This window comes from Cibotium barometz, chromosome 42, assembly GCF_041138505.1.
Source record: "Cibotium barometz isolate CiBa-2024 chromosome 42, ASM4113850v1, whole genome shotgun sequence".
Taxonomy (NCBI): domain Eukaryota; kingdom Viridiplantae; phylum Streptophyta; class Polypodiopsida; order Cyatheales; family Cibotiaceae; genus Cibotium; species Cibotium barometz.
Genome location: NC_141087.1, coordinates 2,672,725 through 2,695,831, shown reverse-complemented (window position 1 = coordinate 2,695,831; position 23,107 = coordinate 2,672,725). Strand labels below are relative to the sequence as shown.

General features: G+C 41.0%; 1 protein-coding gene across 1 annotated transcript in view; it reads left to right on the top strand.

The window, feature by feature from the left end:
- The window catches only part of LOC147614060 (O-fucosyltransferase family protein), a 53,428-nt gene extending 36,945 nt beyond the window's left edge, over positions 1-16,483 (top strand). The window contains exon 2 of the mRNA XM_086780601.1: positions 14,671-16,483. Coding sequence (XP_086636727.1) covers positions 14,671-15,790 — 1,120 coding nt within the window. The 3' untranslated portion in view covers positions 15,791-16,483. The remainder of the gene's footprint in view (positions 1-14,670) is intronic.
- Positions 16,484-23,107: the final 6,624 nt, after the last annotated feature.

The window sequence follows — 23,107 nt, the reverse complement described above, 5'->3', positions numbered from 1 at the left end:
GAAGTCAACACGCTCAAAGGCGTAATTTCAGCTCTTCAGAGCGAGCTTGCAGAGGCCAAGGCAAATGGTGGACTTGAAGAAGGTGAAATTCAGCCATCCATGATAGAAGAGCTCAAGGTTATCAAGGAACAAGTACGGGCAATTAAGGAAGAAGAGAAGCAACAGGAAGCAAAGACTTCCTCATGGGTGGAAGTCATCACCAAGACGCAAAAGAAGATGGATGAAGCGGAGAAGTGGATAGAGGTCGCCAAGAAGGGTAAAGGTAAGGAGATAACAACCCCTACACCTACAATCATTAACATGACTTTGGAAGAGGAACAACGAAGACGTACACGTGCTTTGCATGTGAGGATTACCGGCCTTAAAGACGGGGATAAAGTTGAAGAGGAGGTGAAAGAGCTTATGGTGTTGATGGGGATTGACAGTCCGACACACGCAAAAGCCTGGAGAGTGGGCAAAAAAAGCGGAGGCAACGGGGAAACATCAAAGGAAAGAGCTCTCATACTTCGCTTCCCTTCTATTGAGGCGAAGAAGGAGTTCTTGAAGAGACGACCCACTTTAAAGAATACAGGCATTTTTCTTGGTGATGATCTTACTCTTTCACAGCTTGCACATATGAAGGAAGTCATGCCAGAGATTAGAGCAGCAAGAGAAAAGGGTAAGATAGCATTTTATAGAGAAGGGAGGGTGGTCATCGTGGAGCGACGCTCTACATGACGGTGCGAGACCTATGGGACCAAATTAAAGCTGGCAGCCTGGAACTGCAATGGATCTCTCAGACTTGATGTAGGTGCCTTTGAGGACAGCTTTAGAGATAGAGATATAGTCTTCTACTCGGAGACTCACCAGGCCCCTGGTCAGATGATGCCACAGGTGACAGGATACAAATGGGAGACAGCTTGCAGAGTAGGGACGAGATCGGTACACAGTAGTAGAGGATCAGGAGGGGTGGCAGTTCTTTTCAGGGAGGAGCTGCAACCGCTTCTACACATAGTTCGGAGAGATGATCAGGCCAGATATATGTGGGTGAGACTGAGGGCCGACACAGGCAGATTCCTGTATATTGCCATATGCTATTTTGCTCCTAGTACATCGACATATGCAGCACCTAGAGGGCAGTCTCCTTTCTCTGTGCTAGATGATGACATATGGGAGTTCTCTAGGGATGGAGACATCATCCTGTTAGGGGACTTTAATGCCCGGACGGGCAACCGCCAGACAGCCTTTTATGATACCTCGGAGGAGATGCTGAGAGAGCTGGACACTCTGGATATGGGATTAGACAGACGCTCACAGGATGTGGAGTGCACAGAGTATGGGAGATATTTGGTAGATATGGGGACTGCACATGGGTTGGCCATACTTAATGGCTTGCAGAGGTTTCCGTCAGCAGCTGGATTTACTTGCTTTCCACATAGACATGGTGCTAGCACAGTGGATTATGTTATGGCTATGCCCAGCTTTGTTTCATGCATTGAGGACTTCACAGTTGGATCTCGGCCCATTGGGGTAGTAGTGGATCATGCATTGTTGACATTGACCATCTCTTTTCACTTTACCACAGCTCAGAGGACACGAGGGGCAGATCACACTCGATATACTTTTACCTCAGAGACTGATGTTGTCTACACAGATGGGATTTATAGACGTCTGTACACAGAGGAGCCAGGGAGACCTTTGGAGGAGTTGACCCATATACTGACAGAGACTTTACATGATGCAGCGAGAGAGGCATATCCACATACTCAGCCTGGACAGAGACAGCGTTCTAGATGTATGCCCCAGAACAGTTGGTATGATGAGGAGTGCAGAGAGACCAGAGCCCGACTGCAGCGGGAGGTTGCTTTGGGAGTCACTACTCACCGACAGTCACGTATTGCCTTCCGACGCCTTGTGCGAAGGAAGAAGCGGGCCTTCCTTGCTCAGCTAGAGCAGGAATTATACCAGCTGTTCTTGAGCCAGGATTCGAGGGAGGCTTGGCGTCTGTTTCATGAGTCCTCCCCTGCTTTGGCCATCACTTCTACAGAGGTCTGGGGTAGTTATGCAGCATCTCTATATACAGTTCCTGGACAGACACCTTTTCCTGACCCGCCAGCACCATGCCCACAAACATGTACTTTCTTTACCGCAGAGATGGTAAGGAAGGCCATTGATAGGATGAAGACTGGGAGAGCATATGATCACGATGGATTGGTTGCTGAGCACTTTATTCATGCGAGAGACATGCTGGCAGAGCTTCTAGCAGTGATGTTCAATCGTGCTATGTGCGAAGGCTTACCCGAGACTTGGAGTAGGTCCACCATCGTGCCTATCTTCAAGTCAGGGGACCCTATGGAGCCAGGTAATTATCGCACTATTATGATTGGTCACACACTAGCACGATTGTATGCATCCATTCTTGAGCAGCAGTTGAGTAGATGGGCAGAGAGAGTTGGCATTCGAGCAGAGGGACAGGCAGGGTTCAGGAGAGGTTTCTCTACTCTTGACCACATCTTGACTCTGCGGGCCATTATTGAGGAGGGCAGGTCGCATGGGCGACGGATTTATTGTAGCTTTGTGGACTTCCGCAAAGCATTTGATACAGTGCCCAGAGCCAGATTGATGAGGCGATTACAGGAGATGGGGGTACCCACAGAGCTCATATGGGGGATTATGGCTTTATACAGATCAGTTGTAGGACAGGTACGCACCCTAGAGGGGGTCTCTACTTTGGTTCACTCCACTATAGGAGTGAAGCAAGGTTGCCCGTTATCTCCTTCACTGTTTGGTATGTATGTGGATGAGGCTTCTGACTACATTGAGAGATTGGGGGACAGAGGAGCCCAACTAGCAGGTACATGGATCCCACTATTGTTATATGCTGATGATATTGTGTTGATCTCTGACTCTCCTGAGGGTATGCAGCGTCATCTGGATGCTTTACATGAGTTTGCACAGGATAGTGGATTGTCTGTCAACCTTGGCAAAACCAAGGTTATGGTGTTTAACACCACGCCACAGTGGGTTAGGCGATCAGCTTCCACATTTACATATGGGCAGGAGATTGTGGAGTATACAGGTGCATATACATATCTTGGGGTAGTATTCAGTGGGCCAGTGTTTTCGATGAGGAGAGCAGCAGAGACTAGATTGACTAGAGCACATGCAGCCCTGGGTGGTTTGGAGAGGATGTGTTCGCAGGTTCAGTTTCAGGAACCTCGAACGAAACTCTGGCTTTTTGACACTCTAGTGACATCAGCTATGCTTTATGGAGTGCAGATATGGGGACCTTCAGTGGGCCATCACAGCGCAGGCGGGTGGAGAGGTATGGAGAGGCCTTTGGTATCTATGATTGCTAGGCTTATTAGAGCCAAGGCTGTGGTACCTCATGAGATTATTCGAGCAGAGCTGGCGGCTGCCCCTTTGGTGATTGAGGCTCTTACGAGATCAGTCTCCTACATACATGGCTTGTGGGATCTCCCCCGAGACAGATATGCACGCCTCGCCCTGGAGTCCTCCCGACAGTTGGCTTTACAGGGAGACACGGCTTGTTGGTATGGACAGATGACATCTTGGTTCCAGGCACATGGTTTTAGCATGGACAGATTGCCTCCCTTCCAGTATTCTCTGGAGGCACCCTCTCTCACTCTTACACGGACAGAGATTACCAGACTCATCCGTCAGGATTTAGTTCAGCTGGACATTAGGAGGACATGGATACAGCCGACTGAGGAGCTGGGCACGAAGATGGCTTTCTACAGAGAGCATTTTCTTCAGCTCACAGCAGATGGTTTTGTGATCAGACCCAGTTACATGGATGTACACTTGTCTCATGCAGTACGATGTGCTATTGGTCAGATTCGTACATCCTCACACCAGCTTGAGATTGAGATTGGCCGATATAGAGGTATACCAGCTGAGGCCAGGATATGCCGAGTATGCCATGGGGAGCCAGAGACAGAGCTGCATTATATATGCCATTGTACTGCATACTATGAGATACGTGGTCGTTTCCACTGTTTATTCAGAGAGGGTTTTGGACCACTTTCCAGAGTCATGGGGTACCAGGACCAGAGGTGTTTGGGATTGTTCTTGCTTGAGTTGCGGAGACATAGAGATAGCCTGCTTAGGCGCACAGAGAGCCAGACTCAGAGGCACATTACAGACTTCTTTAGTCCCGCCATCACTGCGCCAGATGGACCACAGCAGCAGCAGGACATGGATACCGCCCACACCAGGGGTACACTGATTGATCGTGCGATTGAGCTTGGGTGGTCCAGACGCCCACGACTACGGAGGAGGGCATCCCAGCATAGACGGAGGTTGCAGCGGCAGATTCGGATTATTCTTGCGAGGCATGCGAGACACCCAGTCAGGGTGCTGACCACAGAGGATATTGAGGAGATCCGCCAGTGTCCGATGCGGCACATATTATGAGATGGAGGTACCTCCATAGTGTACCTTCCAGTTCCAGTTTCATTTTCTAGGTGCCAGTAGTATCATCTTTATTTTTCATTTTCTGGGGTTTTTTATCCAGACATTGTATCAGATCCACCATGATGTAACTTTTGGTCTCATAGGTCATTATGGCCTTTTGAAGACGTTAATATAACATTTCATTTCATTTCATTTCTCTCTCAAGCCTCTCTCACTCTCATTTTCTCAAGCCTCTCTCTCTCTCTCTCTCTCTCTCTCTCTCTCTCTCTCTCTCTCTCGACTATCCATCTCTTCTAAGTTCTCCTCTCTCTATTACAATGACGAGGGAGAAGAATGAAGCCTTCAATGTGCATGCTATCCATGTAGAGAAAGTTGATGGAAAGTCCAAGTCATATAGGTGGACTTGTAAGTATTGTGGCAGACAATACACAAGCGGAGTCACTAGGCTTCTCCAACAGCTCGTAAAGGTGGGGGGGACAAGTTGTGCCATGCAAGGAAGTCCCCCTAGCTAGATCCGATGAGATCTTCAACAATATTAAGGGTGGATTAGGTGCTCACCATGATAGTGGTAGAAGCTCAAGGGCGGATGATGAGGTCATCTCCCTGCCTTGTGATACATCCTCCCCCATCGTCTCCGCCGGTGCCGCCTCCGCCTCCGCCTCTGCCTCTGCCTCCTCAAAGATATATATATCTATATGTATACATATATATGTGTATATATATGTGTGTGTATATATATATATATATATATATATATATATATATATATATATATATATGCATGCATGCATGCATGCATGCATGTATGTATGTATGTATGTATGTATGTATGTATGTATATATATATATATACATATATATCTATATGTATACACAAATATACATACACACACACACACACACACACACACACACACACACACACATATATATATATATGTACATATATATACATATACATATACATATACATATATATACATATACATACGTATATATACGTATATATACGTACATATATGTATGTATATACGTACATATATCTATATGTATACATTATATGTGTATGTTTACATATATATATCTATATGTATACACAAATATATATATATCTATATATATATATATGTATATATATATGTATACATATATGTATACATATATATATGTATATATGTATGTATGTGTATACATATGTATACATATATATATATATATGTATATATGTATGTATGTGTATACATATGTATATATATATATATGTATGTATGTATATATATGTATATGCACACACACTTTTTTTGTAAAACCAGTTGAAATTGCATTATATCATAAATGTACAAAAGGGTTTGACATCAAGAGGATGTCTAAACCCTAGAACTTAAAAACAACAGTAAAAAAGTTCTATGCAAGAACAGGGCAGTGCTCAAGAAAAGAGCCTATGCCCTATCCATCAGAAACAGTAAAAGAAAAGCTGAACACAAGAAACATCCAAATCTTCCTCATGTACGGCATCATATAAGGACTGCCGCAAAGAGGCTCGGAATGCCAAACATCCAGAAAAACCTGTAGAACCTGTGTGCAGGAAATCTGAGAGATAAAAAATAGGAGATTTTATCCAGAAGGTCTCTGGAATATGAACAAGACCGCAATAAATGCGGAATACTCTCAGTAGTATGATGACATCTTGGACAAAGAGGAGAGGCAATCCTTCTTTTAGCCAATTTCACTCCCACTGGAAAAATACCGACAATACATCTCCAAAGAAAGAGTCTCTGCTTCAATGGCATTTTCAACTTCCATATCAATGTCAGTTTTCCTTTCCACCAAGCTAAAGACTTATCCAGATGCCAAAGAGAATTAGCATGATGAGCAATCCATGGAGGAGGTAATATCAATCGATAAGCCTGTATAGAAGTCAATAGATGCAAAGGCTGAGAGGATAATCTTGAACTTGAAGACTGAAGATGCCAATCTTGAAGCCTCTCTTACATCCAATGTTGGAATCGGAATGAAAGGGTGTAAGAGATCTGCAATAGCTTTCCATATAGATCTATGATGCATCCCAAGTTTGTATTGTTGGCATGCTGCCGGAAAAGAAAAAATTTGCCCTCGAGTATCTACCACGTCGTCAATGAACCGGATGCCCAACTTCATAAGATTGTAAGCTCTGATTGGTTGTTGTACAGCAAGGGGAGAGTAAAAAACAGCACTCCAATGTATGCTTTCCATTCGAAGCGAGGAAGCTATAGAAGCAGGATGGGGAGACCATTTGATGCGAGAGAGCACTTTCTTCCAATCCTGAATCAAGGAAGTAGAAAATGGACAACCAGGGATTTTACCTTGAAATTTGCCAAGTACTACTTCCGATGGATCAACTAACCAACGACCATAAGCATTTGTGCGCATCTGACCACACAAAATTGCCAACATGATAGACCAAGGCTGCTCTTGTTGAAAAAAGGTTTTGAGCATAGTGATCTTTCTTGCCAGCACATGAAATTTGATGTTTATAATATTCAAACCACCATGCATTCTTGGTGAGCAAAGCAGGTCCATTTGGAGCAACCTTAAAGCTTTTTTATGAAGCTTAGTTTTCCAAAAAATCTCCATGGCTTGAGACATAAAAGAAGAAAGAATCTCGAGATGACCAATGTAAGAGAGGAAGGTAGAACTGGACATAAGCCAGAACAATTGACTGAACAATTCGAAGCCGTACGTGCAATGGCCAAGTGGAGATCTTCCAATATTCTAATTTGTCTTGAATTTTGTTTAGCACCCAAGATATTTGTTGCTTATTTCTGATTTTCCAGCCAATGGGATAACCCAAATGTCTTACTATGCTTTCCGGATAAATAATCTGGCCGGGCCACAGGATAGCATGCCAGTCACAATGCTTGAGAGGTAAGAGTTTTGATTTTTGAAAATTAATTTTTAGACCAGCTGCCAACCCGAAATCTGAAAGAGTATCCATCAATAGGCGAAGGTCCAGAGGACTGTTCTTTTGCATGAAGAATGAATCATCTGCATAAGCCTGTGCAATGAAAGGCCGTGAACCAGAAATTTGAAGCCCCTCTAACTGTCTAGTATCAACCAGATGATCCATGAAACTGAGTAAAGCCAATATATGACATTAACTAGCTTTGGCCCAAAACCAAGTTTAGACATGATTTGAGAAACATAATCCCACTGTACCGTATCAAATGCCTTTGCCACATCCACCTGCATGACCAAGACATCTTGAGCAGAGTATTTTGCATATTCCATTGCAATGAGAGTATTGGAGATATTATCATGTATATGCCTTCTTGGAACAAAACCATATTGCCTGGGATGAAGTCCATCATGAAGGATATCCTTTATCCGATGTACCAACATTTTAGCAATAAGTTTATATATAACAGGCATCAAAGTGATAGGCCTCCAGTCATCCATTGTCTCACACAGAGGTTTTTTGGGCAGAAGCTTAACCAGACCATGCTTCCAAGCTGAGGGAAGATATTGATGCTGTCAGGCTACATTAATGAGCTTCAAGATCGGACCCTTCAATTCATCCCAGAAGGCTACAAAAAATTCAACCGTCAAACCATCCCAGCCTGGGGATTTATGTTTACCCAAATGCTTGAGGGCTTCATCCAATTCAGTATCTGAAAAGGACATTTCCAGCATTGAAGCTTTTTGCAAAGAAACAATAGGAGAAACAAGCTCAATAAATCTGCTCCGAGCCAATGCAGCCTGAGGTGTAGAAGAAGATGGTAGAGAAAAAAGAAGCTGAAAATGATCCAGACATTGTTTTTCTAGCTGCGATAAAGTCTGGGTCCAAAGACCATCGGGTTTCCTGACTCTCATGATAGATTGACTTTGTCTGTACGTGTGTAAATTTCGAAAGAAAGATTTCGAGGAGCAACCCTTATCTAGCATAGGTTTAACTCTAGCCCTTGTCTGCCATTTGGAAAGCTTGCGTTTATCATTAGCATCAATTATGGAAGAAGCACAAGACAATGAATTCTGTTCAGAAGCAGAAAGAGACCTTTGATGGCTAATCTGTACCAAAGACTGCTTGTATAATTTTTCCCACTGGATATGCTTTCTGGTTTCTGCCATGTACCATCTTCCATATTCCTTAATGACATTTTGAATACGATGTACAAAAGAGTTCCAAGCAAAATCTAGATCCTCCTGAGCATGGGATAACAATGGCTTACAAGCCAATCTGATCATTTGCTGGAATTTTTCATGAGAAAGATATAATTGATTAACCTGCAAATGTCTGACTAAAGAGAGCTGAATATCATCCAGAGGCATACCAAATGAAAGGTTGAGCCAAAGTGGAGTGTGATCAGATAGTTGTTGAGAATAATCAGTCCACATTTGACATGTATAATCATCATATTGCTGAGCATGAATAAGATACCATCTATCAAGCCTGGCCCAATATTCTGTAAAAGCATTATGATGATATGTGAATCCCAAAACCGAAGGGTGAGTTGCTGTCCATAAATCTGCAGTATGAAGTGATGAAGTCATATGTTCCCATTGTTGGATTTCAGAGGGAAGCATATGGGATTTATGTGTGGTATTGTCCTTCCAGCGAGGAGAATTATTAAAGTGTGACATGTGAGGGGTTAAGACCGTAGTAATCACAACCTTAGTCTGACTTAACTGCACTTAATGATGTTTAAGAGACAAACAGATATGTGTCAATGCAATGCAGCTATATTAGATGAATGAATGATGTTACAATGAGATCCCAAATGGATCTGTACTGCTGAATATGCTGCCTATGTGCTGTAAATGCGGGATGAACTGCTGTCCACTCTTTCCCTTGTCTCCTGGAAGGAAACGCTGAAGGGAGGCTTAGGGAACAGAAGCTGAATGCTGACCTGATGATGAAACGCAACACTGATGGGCTGATGATGATGCGTTTGCTGGAAATGATGCTGATGCTGATGCGTTTGCTGATTGTGCTGCTGAGGATGATGCGTTTGCTGATTATGCTGCTCCCAAGGCTTCCTGGAGGAGATGCGTTGGAGCACAAGGGACTGAATGCTGCTATGCTCAACCTGAATGGCTGAATGGAGATGCTCTTCTATTTATATGCATGAGGGATGCTGGTCGGCCAGCATTAATGCAGTCGGCCAGATGCTGTATGTCCACGACTGAGCATAAATACCATAAATGCCAGTCAGCTGGTCATAAATACCTGAAAAATGCTTGTAAAATGCTGATAAAATGCCTGATGACTACTGATGATGCTAATGAAGCCATAGAGTGATGCCATGTCACTGTACACCTGACTGGTGTGCACGTGACATTCCCCGCTGCTAAACTGTTGCTGGGTGATAAACCTGGCAACCTTCGACTCTTCTGCGATCCTTCTCCTCCGAACCGCTGCCCCCTTCTGTCTTCTGCTGGGACTGAGGCCGTCTGCAGGAGTGAAATCCTTTGAGCCAAGACTCTATATACTGCGGGAACTGAATGGCAAATACCTGAGTCACCCCTGACCTGCATGTGGGAACCTTTCACCTACCATCTCCGTCCTACCTGAAGCTCTGAACCTCCTGAGGCGATGTTGGAGCAAACTTCCGTCTTCTTCTGTGGAAGAGAAACCCCCTGCTGCTGCCAGTTGAAGCCAAAACTTATGTGCTCCTTTGATGATGGATGTCCTTCTTCCCTGAGAGTTCATGGGTAACATGTATGCAAGACTGACTGCTAAGATGACTGCTAAGATGACTGCTATGCAAGCCATGTGCAACCCTATATGCTGTGCAAGAATGCAGATGGATGGGTTCCTGATGCAGACCTAAGGGAAAATCCCTAAGGGTGGCTTGCAAAATTTTGAGAACTGGGTTTAACTGTGCAGAAGCGATAAAAATGATGACTGACTGAATGACTGATGGAATGAACATGCTCTAAGGCTGGTTACCCTGTGAAGCTCTGATACCAATGTGACATGTGAGGGGTTAAGACCGTAGTAATCACAACCTTAGTCTGACTTAACTGCACTTAATGATGTTTAAGAGACAAACAGATATGTGTCAATGCAATGCAGCTATATTAGATGAATGAATGATGTTACAATGAGATCCCAAATGGATCTGTACTGCTGAATATGCTGCCTATGTGCTGTAAATGCGGGATGAACTGCTGTCCACTCTTTCCCTCGTCTCCTGGAAGGAAACGCTGAAGGGAGGCTTAGGGAACAGAAGCTGAATGCTGACCTGATGATGAAACGCAACACTGATGGGCTGATGATGATGCGTTTGCTGGAAATGATGCTGATGCTGATGCGTTTGCTGATTGTGCTGCTGAGGATGATGCGTTTGCTGATTATGCTGCTCCCAAGGCTTCCTGGAGGAGATGCGTTGGAGCACAAGGGACTGAATGCTGCTATGCTCAACCTGAATGGCTGAATGGAGATGCTCTTCTATTTATATGCATGAGGGATGCTGGTCGGCCAGCATTAATGCAGTCGGCCAGATGCTGTATGTCCACGACTGAGCATAAATACCATAAATGCCAGTCGGCTGGTCATAAATACCTGAAAAATGCCTGTAAAATGCTGATAAAATGCCTGATGACTACTGATGATGCTAATGAAGCCATAGAGTGATGCCATGTCACTGTACACCTGACTGGTGTGCACGTGACATAAAGTCACCACAAAGTAGAGCATTTGAGGACCAAGGATATTGGTTTATGGAGTCCCACATTTGAGCTCTGGAAGCTGAAATTCGAGAGGCATACAAGGAGCCTATTTCAAAAATCTCTCCATTGATCATACATTGGATAATCATCCATCAGCCACAAAGATCATTATATGCTACACAGGGCTGCAGATCATGTCTGGCTAAAATACACAACCCAGAGAATTGTCCAGATCCTACATAAAATATATCATATCCTGAAAAGAACCCATGCTGGCCAGCAAAAGAATGCTGATTATGCTCTTGCAGACACACAACATCTGGATGAGTATTATTTATATAATGCCATAGGAGCCTCCATTTATGCTGATTGCAGAGGCCCTGTATGTTATAAGAAAAACATTTAAGAGAAGAACACATGAAAATATGTACAAGAGATGAGCAGTCCTCAAAGAGAAAGGGAGGAATCAGGCCTCTGCCATTGCCATAGGGTCTTGCTGACCCTCAGAATCCAATTCCCTGACTAGATCATCTTCTTCACAAAGTGGAATACCCTTCTTAACTGCATTGACCCATGCCTTTGAGATGGGGCTGTCCGAAGAGGTAGAAGGTTGACCAGGAGATGGAGCAGAAGCATCCCAATTACGAGATTGGAGAGGTCTTTGTTTGAGAGGCACCGTCTTCTTTACATTCTGCCAACCCTCGTGAGAAGATGAATTATTTTCCACTAGCTTGCTTTGTCCTTTATCCTTGTTTTGAGCTGAATTGGTTTGGTTCCCTGTATGAACTGAAGGCTTTGCTCCTTTAGCTTCGGTCTTTTCCACATAAGTCTTTTGACCTCCTTTAGTAGATGGCTGAGGAATGGCAGCTGGAGGAGGCAGATGAAGGATCGTTGGACACTCAGAAGCTAGATGCCCGAACTTGTGACAAGAGAAACAAGCTCCAGCAAAAATGCCCCATTTCAAAGTAAAATATTTCTTTCCCAAATTAACACCCTCAATCTCAACTGCAATAGAAGAGGGGGTTGGTCTATCAGTATCCCGATTCCCATAAGATGCAAAAACGATTTTTATTACCTGTGGGACGAGGGGGACAGATCACTTGTCCCAATGTCATTGCTAAACCTGGAAGCTCTGTTCTCATGTAATCTGGAAAAGCAACGACTTCAACCCATACAGGGCAGTGATGTTTAATGAGATTCTGATAATCCTTATTAGGAGACCAAGGCATGATGTGGACCATTTGACGACCAAAAAATAAAGGGGACATTTCCAGCATCTTTTGTTTTGTCAATGCATCCAAGAGATGAACTTCATAAAATCCTCTGGAGGCAAAATAGACTCCTTCTACATAGCATCCACCTAGGAGAGAATTCACCCATTGTCCCACATCATTAGCCGAGGGTATTTTACTTGGAAAAAAGATGATGACTGCAGTTTGAGAGAGCTTCTTCAGAGGATGCACAAGAGAAGGCAACTTCATCTTGTAAGTGAGTTCCGGAGCAGGTAGTATCCATTCTCTTCTACTTTGTTGAAAATCCTCATTCAACATGTCAAACACATAGGAAGCATCTTCAGATGAAGGAGCTATGGGGGGCAGAGATTCCCTTGATTGTCTTTTAGGTTCAGGAGAAAGAGCTCTCTTGACATAATACTTGCTTGTTTCTGCCATCGAGACTATTCGATTCAGCAGGAAGACACAGATCAGAAAAAAAGGGGGACAGCGCTATTGGAATACTATCTTACACAGAAGGGAAAACAGAGACATGTAGCGAGGCGCGCGCACACACACACACACACACCCGCACACACACACACACTCCTACACACGCAGACAGGTCGCGGAAGAGAGGAAGATAGGGCAGATTGACGATGAGAATACAGTGTTTCTGTGCGCTAAGAAGGGACCCTCAGAAGGTCGCAAAGAGGGCTGCAGGCCCGGCACAGACCAGGAAGCAGGCGCGCCTTACCAGACGTGCTCACACACAAGGGGCGAGGAGGTCGAGCAGAACAGTAGGCGAGTAGGTCGAGGGAGCAGGCGAGCCAGGCGAGCAGGTCGCAGCGTCTCCAAACCACACTATATATGCACACACACACACACACACACAACACACTGCACACATATATATACACATATGTATATAAGTGTGGTTGTGTTTGTATATATATACACATATCTATATAAGTGTGTGTGCATATATATATATATATATATACACACACACACACACACACATATCTAAGTGTGTGTGTATATATATATATATATGCACACACACTTATATAGATATGTGTATATATATACACATATCTATATAAGTGTGTGTGCATATATATATATATACACATATCTATATAAGTGTGTGTGCATATATATATATATATATATATATATATATATATACACATATCTATATATATATATATACACATATCTATATATATATATATATATATATATATATATGCACACACACTTATATAGATATGTGTATATATATACACACACTTATATAGATATGTGTATATATATATATATATATATATATATATATATATATATATATATATATATACACATATCTATATAAGTGTGTGTGCATATATATATATATATATATATATATAGATATGTGTATATATATATATATAGATATGCACACACACTTATATAGATATGTGTATATATATATATATGCACACACACTTATATAGATATGTGTATATATATACACATATCTATATGAGTGTGTGTGCATATATATGTGTATATATATACACATATCTATATGAGTGTGTGTGCATATATATATATATATATATATATATATATATATATATATATGCACACACACTTATATAGATATGTGTATATATATATATATGCACACACACTCATATAGATATGTGTATATATATACACATATCTATATGAGTGTGTGTGCATATATATATATATATATATATATATATATATATATATATATATATATATATGCACACACACTCATATAGATATGTGTATATATATACACATATCTATATGAGTGTGTGTGCATATATATATATATACACATATCTATATAAGTGTGTGTGCATATATATATATATATATATATATATATATATATATATATATATATATATGCACACACACTCATATAGATATGTGTATATATATACACATATCTATATGAGTGTGTGTGCATATATATATATATACACATATCTATATAAGTGTGTGTGCATATATATATATATATATATATATATATATATATATATATGTATATAAGTGTGTGTGTACACATAGACACATAATATACATACATGCATGCATTTTTGTATGTATGTGTTTGTGCGTGCGTGTGTTGGCAAAAGCCATCTATATCTGATATGTACCTGTGACATCAAACAATCTCATGTTTGTGTGTAGTCTTTTCATTTAACACTTTCGTTTTTGGAAACAAGAAGAAGGGAACATTTTTTTACTCTGCTTATTGATGTGTTATGTAGCATTTTGTGAATGCTCGACTGTTAAAATGTTTTTTTATCTACAGTTCTGTACTTGTCATTTGAAGGAATGTGTGTTGGCTCTGCATGTGTAGATATCTTGCCATTGCTGATGTCATTGATGTCTCAGTGGTGGTACCCCTGGTCAAGACTGTAGATCTTCGCATCTTCTCTTCTTTATGGTGTGGAGTAGATGTTTCATCAGCTTGCTCAGGATCCTTGTGCAGAAGGCTGGTCGCATATGGTTCAACCTGGGGAACGTTGGAAAATTGTGGATCTCTGCTGTCAAGGCCTGAAGAAGTGCATGGAAGTTGTGTCTATGGGGTCAATGATGATTGCAGAACAACAATATGGGTACATGGTATGGAAAGCTCAAACAAATCTCAATCAAATGGGTCATTTCAACCGACTGAATCAGCAGCTTTAGAGATTCTGAATCAAGGCTTAAGCTATGATAAAAGGAAAAGGTATTACAAGAGGAGCTTCAAGAATATTGTGAATGCTCTTGGGAGTGGTTCAGAAAGAGCTAAATATCAAGTGCTCTCCTTCGGAAGTTTGTTCTCTTCAGAGTACAAAGGAACTCAGCTTCATGTTGACATTAGATCGAGTATGGACAGGAAAATCAGGTCTCTGGTTGACACAATCACGTTTCTTCCTTTCACTCCCCCTATTGTGGATGCAGGCAAGTTGTACTCGAGGGAGAGAATTGGGCATCCTTTTCTCTGTGCTCAGTTGAGATTGCTTGATGGCCAGTTCAAGAATCACTGGGAAAAAACATTTGCAAGCCTAGAAGCTCGGCTCAAGCTTGCTCAGAAACAGCAAGGTTTGTCTCAAGTATTACATGTGTTTGTTATGACAGATTTACCACGTTCTGATTGGACTGGTACTTACCTTGGGGAAATGAATATGAACAAGTCATCGTACAAAGTGCATATTGTTGAGGACAGGGATGCTCTCATTCAGGAGGCTGCAATAAAACTTGTCAACGAGGACTATGGCCTTCAGTCAGGGTTTCTTCCGCCCCATTATAAAACCACAGAAAACAGCAGGCAGGACCCCTTAGCCATTGGTGCTGCTCCAGATATCCTTCTTTATGTTGAGGAGGTGATATGTAGCTGTGCCACCCTTGGTTTTGTGGGTACATCAGGCTCCACCCTTAGTGAAAGCATTTTACAACTTCGAAATGCAAACACATGTAGTGTTCATGCTCAATAAGCATCTAGATACCCATTGTAGAATTTCTAAGATGTGCGTTTGCTGTAAGTTACAAGGTTTCTCACAATTCAACGAAGTGAAAGGTGAACCAAAGGCCCTCCTTGCTTGCCTTAATGGAGAGGTGGGAAGAGAAATGGCTACTGTGCATGGTGGAAGTGGAACCCTCAATGGGGGCCGTTTTCTCTTGGAGAACCAAAATTTTCCCTTGGAGAACTCATAATGAAAACTGATTAATTGGTCGATGATCTCTGGCGTAAGTATTGGAATGAATTCCAGTCACGGAGCAGAATCGTATTGACGCTGGATTATGTCTCTTCCATTCTCATCACAAAACTGTGCTCCCATGGGCATCGAACATACGTCCATTGTAGCTAGCAAGTGCATCCATTTTTCCTCCTCTTCATGGTCTCGTTGGAAGCTTCATCTGTCAAATCGCATCTTTTGCCACTTTTTCCACTGAAGTGGTGCATGTGTAATAAGTCCAAGCAAGTCGTCATATCTGACCCCAAGTCATCTCAATAGGAATTTTGGGGACTTCTTTGTACTTCTGGTCCTTAAGGTTTACCTTAATGGTATTTCCTCCACAGAGATAAATAATGTTATAACACCAATCATGAATCATTGACAATTGGCACATGAATGGTTTTCCAAGAATCACGTCATAATTAGTGGTATTCTAAAGTCAATAACAAATGTATGCTTGTAGATTAGAGGCCACATGATGTTATCTCAACATCCTTCAAGATTCCTATAAGGGTTCCTAAATTTCCTTTTGCTAGCTTAAGGACTATCTTGGCTCTCTTAACTGACTTTCCTCCCCATCTTTGCCACATGTCTTAGGTCATACTACTCACTCTTGCTCCCTTGTAAAGGATCACACTAGTGGTCACTTCTCCCAATTTGACTAGCATGGTGGCATTCATATCATCTCTCTCATAGTAATTCCAACTACACTAACTGGTACATCTTTTGAATGTCTATCATCATGGGTTACTTATTTTAGCTTGGTCTGTCTCCAAAATTTCTCAAATTGGTTTAAGCTTCTTCTTTATCCATTGATCAATTGCCTCCCAAGCTTCAGGCTTGCATGCCAAGAATTCATCCATGGTTATAATGATGGTGATAGGAGCTGAGAGGATTTGCTCTCAAGGCTCCCATTTCTCTTTTTAGTGCAGACCTTAGAGATGGTATGTTTGTCATTAATTCCTCATCCGTACCCATGTAGGATTATGCAATTGGTAATGAGTTATAAAGTGCTTTTTGCTTGTGGATTGTTTTGAAATCCTTGTCTAGTCAAATAGGCATGAATCTTCTGGTACCAAGCTCTGGGAGCTTGTTTCAAACAATAGAAAGCTTTATTAAGCTTGCATACCTTCTATTCTTTGACTAGGTTGGGCAAATTTGGCTAGTTGACTCATATAAAGTTCTTCTTACAAGTCACCATTCAAGAACGTTATCCCATTTCAATTGGTTCATCGCTTGAAGCAGCCTTGCTCGTTGAATTTAACAATGGGTCCCATAGGGTAGGTCCAATCACTATGATGACGCTTCCCACCATGCCATTTTGTTCTGGATGACTATCCAAATAAAACCCGGGCATTGGTTTCCCAAGCAATGTAGTCATGACTGACATCTGTAGAAGCCTTGGTTCCAAGAAGGTTAACTCTAGCATTGGGCAAAGCTAGTTTCGACTTGGGAAGGGCCATTTCTAGTCCACTAAATTCTTCCTCAAGATGCTGTGAAACTCTGCACATTAGAAGCTCTTCTACTTCCCTTGGTGAATGGTTCAAGGATTAAGGTGTATGTCCTATATCATCTCCTTAAATCTTTTTCAATTAAAATAAAAATAGTGGTAAATAGGCGCATTCGGGTGGACGTTTGTCCACTGTCACTGTGGGCCCTTCTTACTCTACACCTTCGATACCTTCGCCTAGATGCAAGCCTCTATTCGTACCCGCCTCCATCATACACGCCTTTTCCTAAATGGCCTTCTTCCATACTCTCCCATCATACCTACCTTTTTTATGCTCACCTTCACATTTTGTTTTTCATACTTTCCCCCTCCCCGCGCTCAACCCCATTCAACTTTAAGCGTTGCTTTTAACTTTGCCAAGGTGCTTGCATCATGCTATTTTATAGTTGCCCTAACCCTTTCACACTCGCCCGTCCAATTTCATACCCGCCCCGCAAGGTGCCCCCTCTTTTTCAGTTTTTGGGTTTAGGGTATATATTTGAGTATCTTGTATGTTCTATTTATTTTTAATATTTTATTTATTACAAACATTATTTATGGGTTCATAGCAACCTCCCATAACAGTGGTATCAGAGCCAAGAGTGATTGCAATTGATTGAAGTCATGAAAAGCTAGTGGATAAAGAAGTGAAAAATCATGGCCAAAGAAAATCATACATTTACCAATTGTTGAAGATTGCATTTATCTTCTTGAGCAACTACTTTAAGATGAGAAATAAAAGTGCCTCATCCTCGAACAATGATGTGACGGTAATGAAGCTGCTACTTCACAAACTGAAGATGCGTGCATTGCCAAAATCATCAAGGCTACATTCAATGCTCAAAAAATAAAAAAGCTACTACTCCACAAAACTGAAGATGCTCCCATTGCCAAAATCATCAAGGCTACATTCGACGCTCAAAAAACAAAAAAAGATGGTAAGATTAGTCGTCGTAATTTCTCTTTTATCAAATTTGATGGTAATAAGGATGCTCGTCTCGTACTTTCATGGTTGAGTCAATTGGATGATTTTTTTTTTGAGGAAATTTTTTCAGAAAGAGATAAGATCAAATGTGTTGCCAACAATATGGTTGACCGTGCATCATTATGGTGGAATGTTCTTTGTAAAAGAAGTGATAAACCAACTACTTGGGTGGAATTCCAACGTACAATGAAGTCTAGCTTTTTGCCACCCTAGTTTACTCTCAAAGCAGGTCATGCATGGGATACTTTGATTATGTCCAATCGTGAGACGATATCACAATACAAGAAATTTTGGCAAACTCTACTTCAACTCTCTCTGAATGCTTGAAGAAGTCCTTGAAAATACAATTCAATGTCGTTATGAATTAGGACTCGAAGAGACTATTCAAGCCAAGGTAAATATGTTTAAGCCTTCTACACTTAATGTGAAGCTATTTCTTTAGTCCATGATGAAGAATGCAAAAGGAGATTGCACAAAACCCCTCGATAATTCAATGCTTTTTCATAACCTCTATGGAGACGCCCATTATTTTATTTCAAGATATTTTATTTTGGATGCGCTATTTATATTATATATCAGGATTAATGTATTTAATTAGATGTGATGGTATGATCTAGACAGGATTAACGTGTTTGATCAACTACATGCATTGATTAATATTATTTTAGATGTAGGCAATGATTGAGTGGCATATTATGTATTAATCGTAGGTGGAACATGTGTTGGACCACTATGAGATATTTTGGAAGACATGTGAATATCTTTTAATGTATTCACATATCATATATCAGGATTAATGTATTTAATTAGATGTGATGGTATGATATAGTTAAGATTAACGTGCTTGATCAACTACATGCATTGATTAATATTATTTTAGATGTAGGCAATGATTGAGTGAGACAGATTATGTATTAATCGTAGGTGGAACATGTGTTGGACCACTATGAGATATTTTGGAAGACATGTGCATACCTTTTATGGTTTTATATTTTGGTATTAGTATTTCTGTAAGATTAAGGTCTCAAACCTTTGTACATATCAATTAGTATTTTATACTTTTAGTAGGTCATTAGGAAATTTTAGAGGTCATTTTTAGGGCCTTGTAAGAAATTCATAAACTCGTATTTTCTCTCTAGAATTTTTTTTAAAAGATACCCTCATTAAATATGTACTTGATAAGAAATTATTGCAAGTTATTAAAAAATGGCTCTGATAAGGTATTGAAATATATGCACTAGCTGCAAGTCACTCAACTTTTTGGATTTGCAAAAGGCACTTACGTCATTATATAGCACCTTCTTCAAAAATTTAATGCTACTCTCCTAATAGTCTATACTTACTGGCAGTTGGGTGTAGGATTTGGTGCTTTTGACATCACTATTACGTCTAGATGGCCAAAAACTCCCAAAATGACTTTTGAATCACTTAAATCGGATACTTGGAGAGGCAAAAAAAATGACCAAAAAAAGAGGAGAAGAGGCTTGTGCAATTTGGCGTGCATAGAGGCCTCCATTTGGATTGGATTATCTAAATAACCATGAAAGTATGTGTCATTATACCTTTTATTGTTCAAACAGTATAAACAATTAAGTATGACACTTTTTAGAACCAAGGCATTGGCTTTTACAAACTATGCAGTCTATTATCATGTTGGTGACCTTGGGCCCGTCCACAAATGACCATCAAATCTTCGTTGCATTCCATCCATAGTGGAACCCTTTCTTGAATGTGGAGGCAATACAAATGCAATATTTTTATTGTATTAATAAGGAAGGTCAGTGTCACAGCCACAAGTTCATTTGGAATGGAGGCCTCTATGCGTGCCAAATTGCACAAGCCTCTTCTCCCCTTCTTTTGGTTGTTTCGGCCTCTCCAAGTGTTCGATTTAAGTGATTCAAAATTCATTTTTGGCCGCTCTAGATGCAATGGTGATGTCAAAAGCACCAAATTCTACATCAAAATACCATCAGAAGAAATGTATAGACTCAAGTGTCTACAAAGTTTAGCTTCGAAGTGCTTTTTCTTATCCAATGATGATGTAAGCTGTATTTAATAAAGTAACTCTACCTCATTTGAAAAAGATACCCACATTGAATGTGTACTCAATTGTTTTTTAAAAGATACCCTCATTAAATGTGAACGTGATTATTTTTTGAAATTTTTCAATGAATTAAGCTATTTTTCAACGTTACGTTTGCTTCTTCCTCATTGGTTGCGCTCTATTTTCTCTCTCCTCTAAAAGGCCCTCCAAATGATCTCTGAAATTTCCTAATGTCCAAGACTTTATATTTGTTGTTTGCTATATTTTTATAATTTTACAAGAACTTGATCTTTTTTTTGGAGTTATTTTTTTGAAAAGCAAGCTTTTTAATACATATAAATATGGGGAGTGGTACAAGGGCCACACTCATACAGGGGATATTCAACCCAATCTTGCTATGCTTGGAGTCTTGGAGATGGATTTGAGCTTGAGGGGGAGTGTTGAGATGTCAAGCTCAACACGAGATGACACGATGCTCGGTTCTTCAAGAAAACTTGAAAGTGGAGATGCCTAGGTGTCCATTCTTGCCTTTACAACACCACTGGCGTGTTTGAGCTTGAGGGAGAGTGTTGAGATGCCAAGCTCAACACAAGATAAAACAATGCTTGGTTCTTCAGGAATGCAGTGGACTTGGATTCCCTTTGCTAGTCTCTTTATCCTCTCCAGTCAGTTCTCACTAGTTCCCAAACCTCTTCATCCATTGGGATAACTAGCACGATATTAGGTAGCTTAGCACTCAGAGATTTTCCCCCATTATAAAGAGGACCTTTAGTTTTTGTTAAGATTATTATCATTGAATATACATCTTTCATGATGTCATTATTTTTATCATTGTACCTATCATCCTTCATGATGTATTGTATTGAGAGTATAGTGTATTTTTTTATTATGTAATAATTTAGTTCAGAGTGATTTTTTAAATATCTTCCTCACCAAGGACGGTGAGCACTTAAGGGTGCCCCCATTGATTGTTTTTCGGATGGACCATCCGAAGGTGTCACACTAGAGCATCCCAAACCTAGACCATCCCAAGGTGTCACATTTATCACATTGGATTATCCTAAACCTAGACCACCACATTGGATCACCGTGAAACTGGACCGTCACACTGGATCACAATGGATCCAGGTTGCCATATTGGATCACATTGGATTATCCCAAACTTGGACCACCACACTAGAACCATCCCATTGGACCATCTCAAAGCATTCAATGGACTATCTAGAAATGGAAGCGCACCACCAAACAAATACATGAGTGGTGCATGGGCCGGTATTGAAGGCACTGCATTGTCACTATGAGGGCATCTACTAGAGATAGGAGATGCCATTGACTCCATTGACTCCACCAATCTTTGTGTGAATCATTTAAATGGCCCTCAACTCATCCTTCCAAGACATCCTTAATCTTTCCATCTTGTCGTATTCATTGAGGGTTACTCATTGAGTGTTGTAGTCACTTGTCATTGCATCTGTGTCGTCCTACTCACTATGATCGCTACTCGGTGATCATTGTATTCTTATGATTCTTGTCATTGTGCTATTGTCTTATTCAATATGTATATTCATGTGTGCATTGTGTCGTGAGTATTGAGGACTTTGGACATATTGGCCAACACTGCTAGGAGACCAATTTAGTGTGTCGGGAAACCAACACTGCTATGTTATGGCCTATTTTTGCTCTCTCTAGAACTCAACCATCATATAGAAACATACAAACAAGAAACAATAACGATCATGGGGTACTTACCTTTCTTCTAAGCTTAGGTCCCTTGAAGCCATTTAAGCCTAACCAGTGGTTGCCAACTTCTCTCCTTCAAGTCCTCTCTTCCTCTCTATCATAGAGAAAGCTGCTTCACCTTACTACAAGGACTCATACACCTCTCACTATCTACTCTCTCTCACACAAAGCATGTGCTAAGCAATAATCTAATCTCGACTCTCAACTCTCTCACTCTTCTCTCTCTCTCTTTCATATGCACCAGACAAGAAGCAAAGAGTAAGTATAAAACTAAATAACACGTTAAGCATAGAAGGGGGATTGTGTCCATTCATTATGATAGAATATATTACATATAACCGCCTCTTATTCATATTTGGGGTGAGGGTAAGTCCAAGCATGGCACCAATAATCCACTTTTTAGATCAAAGAGCAAAGGAGTACGACCCGACATGGTGGTCCGATCAAGGTGGCTATGCAACCAGTATTGCACGAAAGTCACCAAAATAGAACCACAACTCATGGACTCTAAGGTGTCACAAGCACTTCGAGGTCGATGACGGCCCATTTGAACTGGAGAAATATGGGGAGGGAAAACATTTCTGCTACATCGTGCTACATGATGTCAAAGTAGGACCATGAAGGCACACATGCATACGAAGAGGAACTTGAAGGATGGAAACAACCAGGAGGTGCCGATGCGCTTATGGTTGGATGATGGCAGCAAGGTGGTAATTTCTCTCATCAAAGACGTGTACTAAAAACATGGTCCGGGACATTTCTCATTAGTAATGCTTGTTAGCTGTATTTTAAAACGTCCCACATTATCCTTTTTGA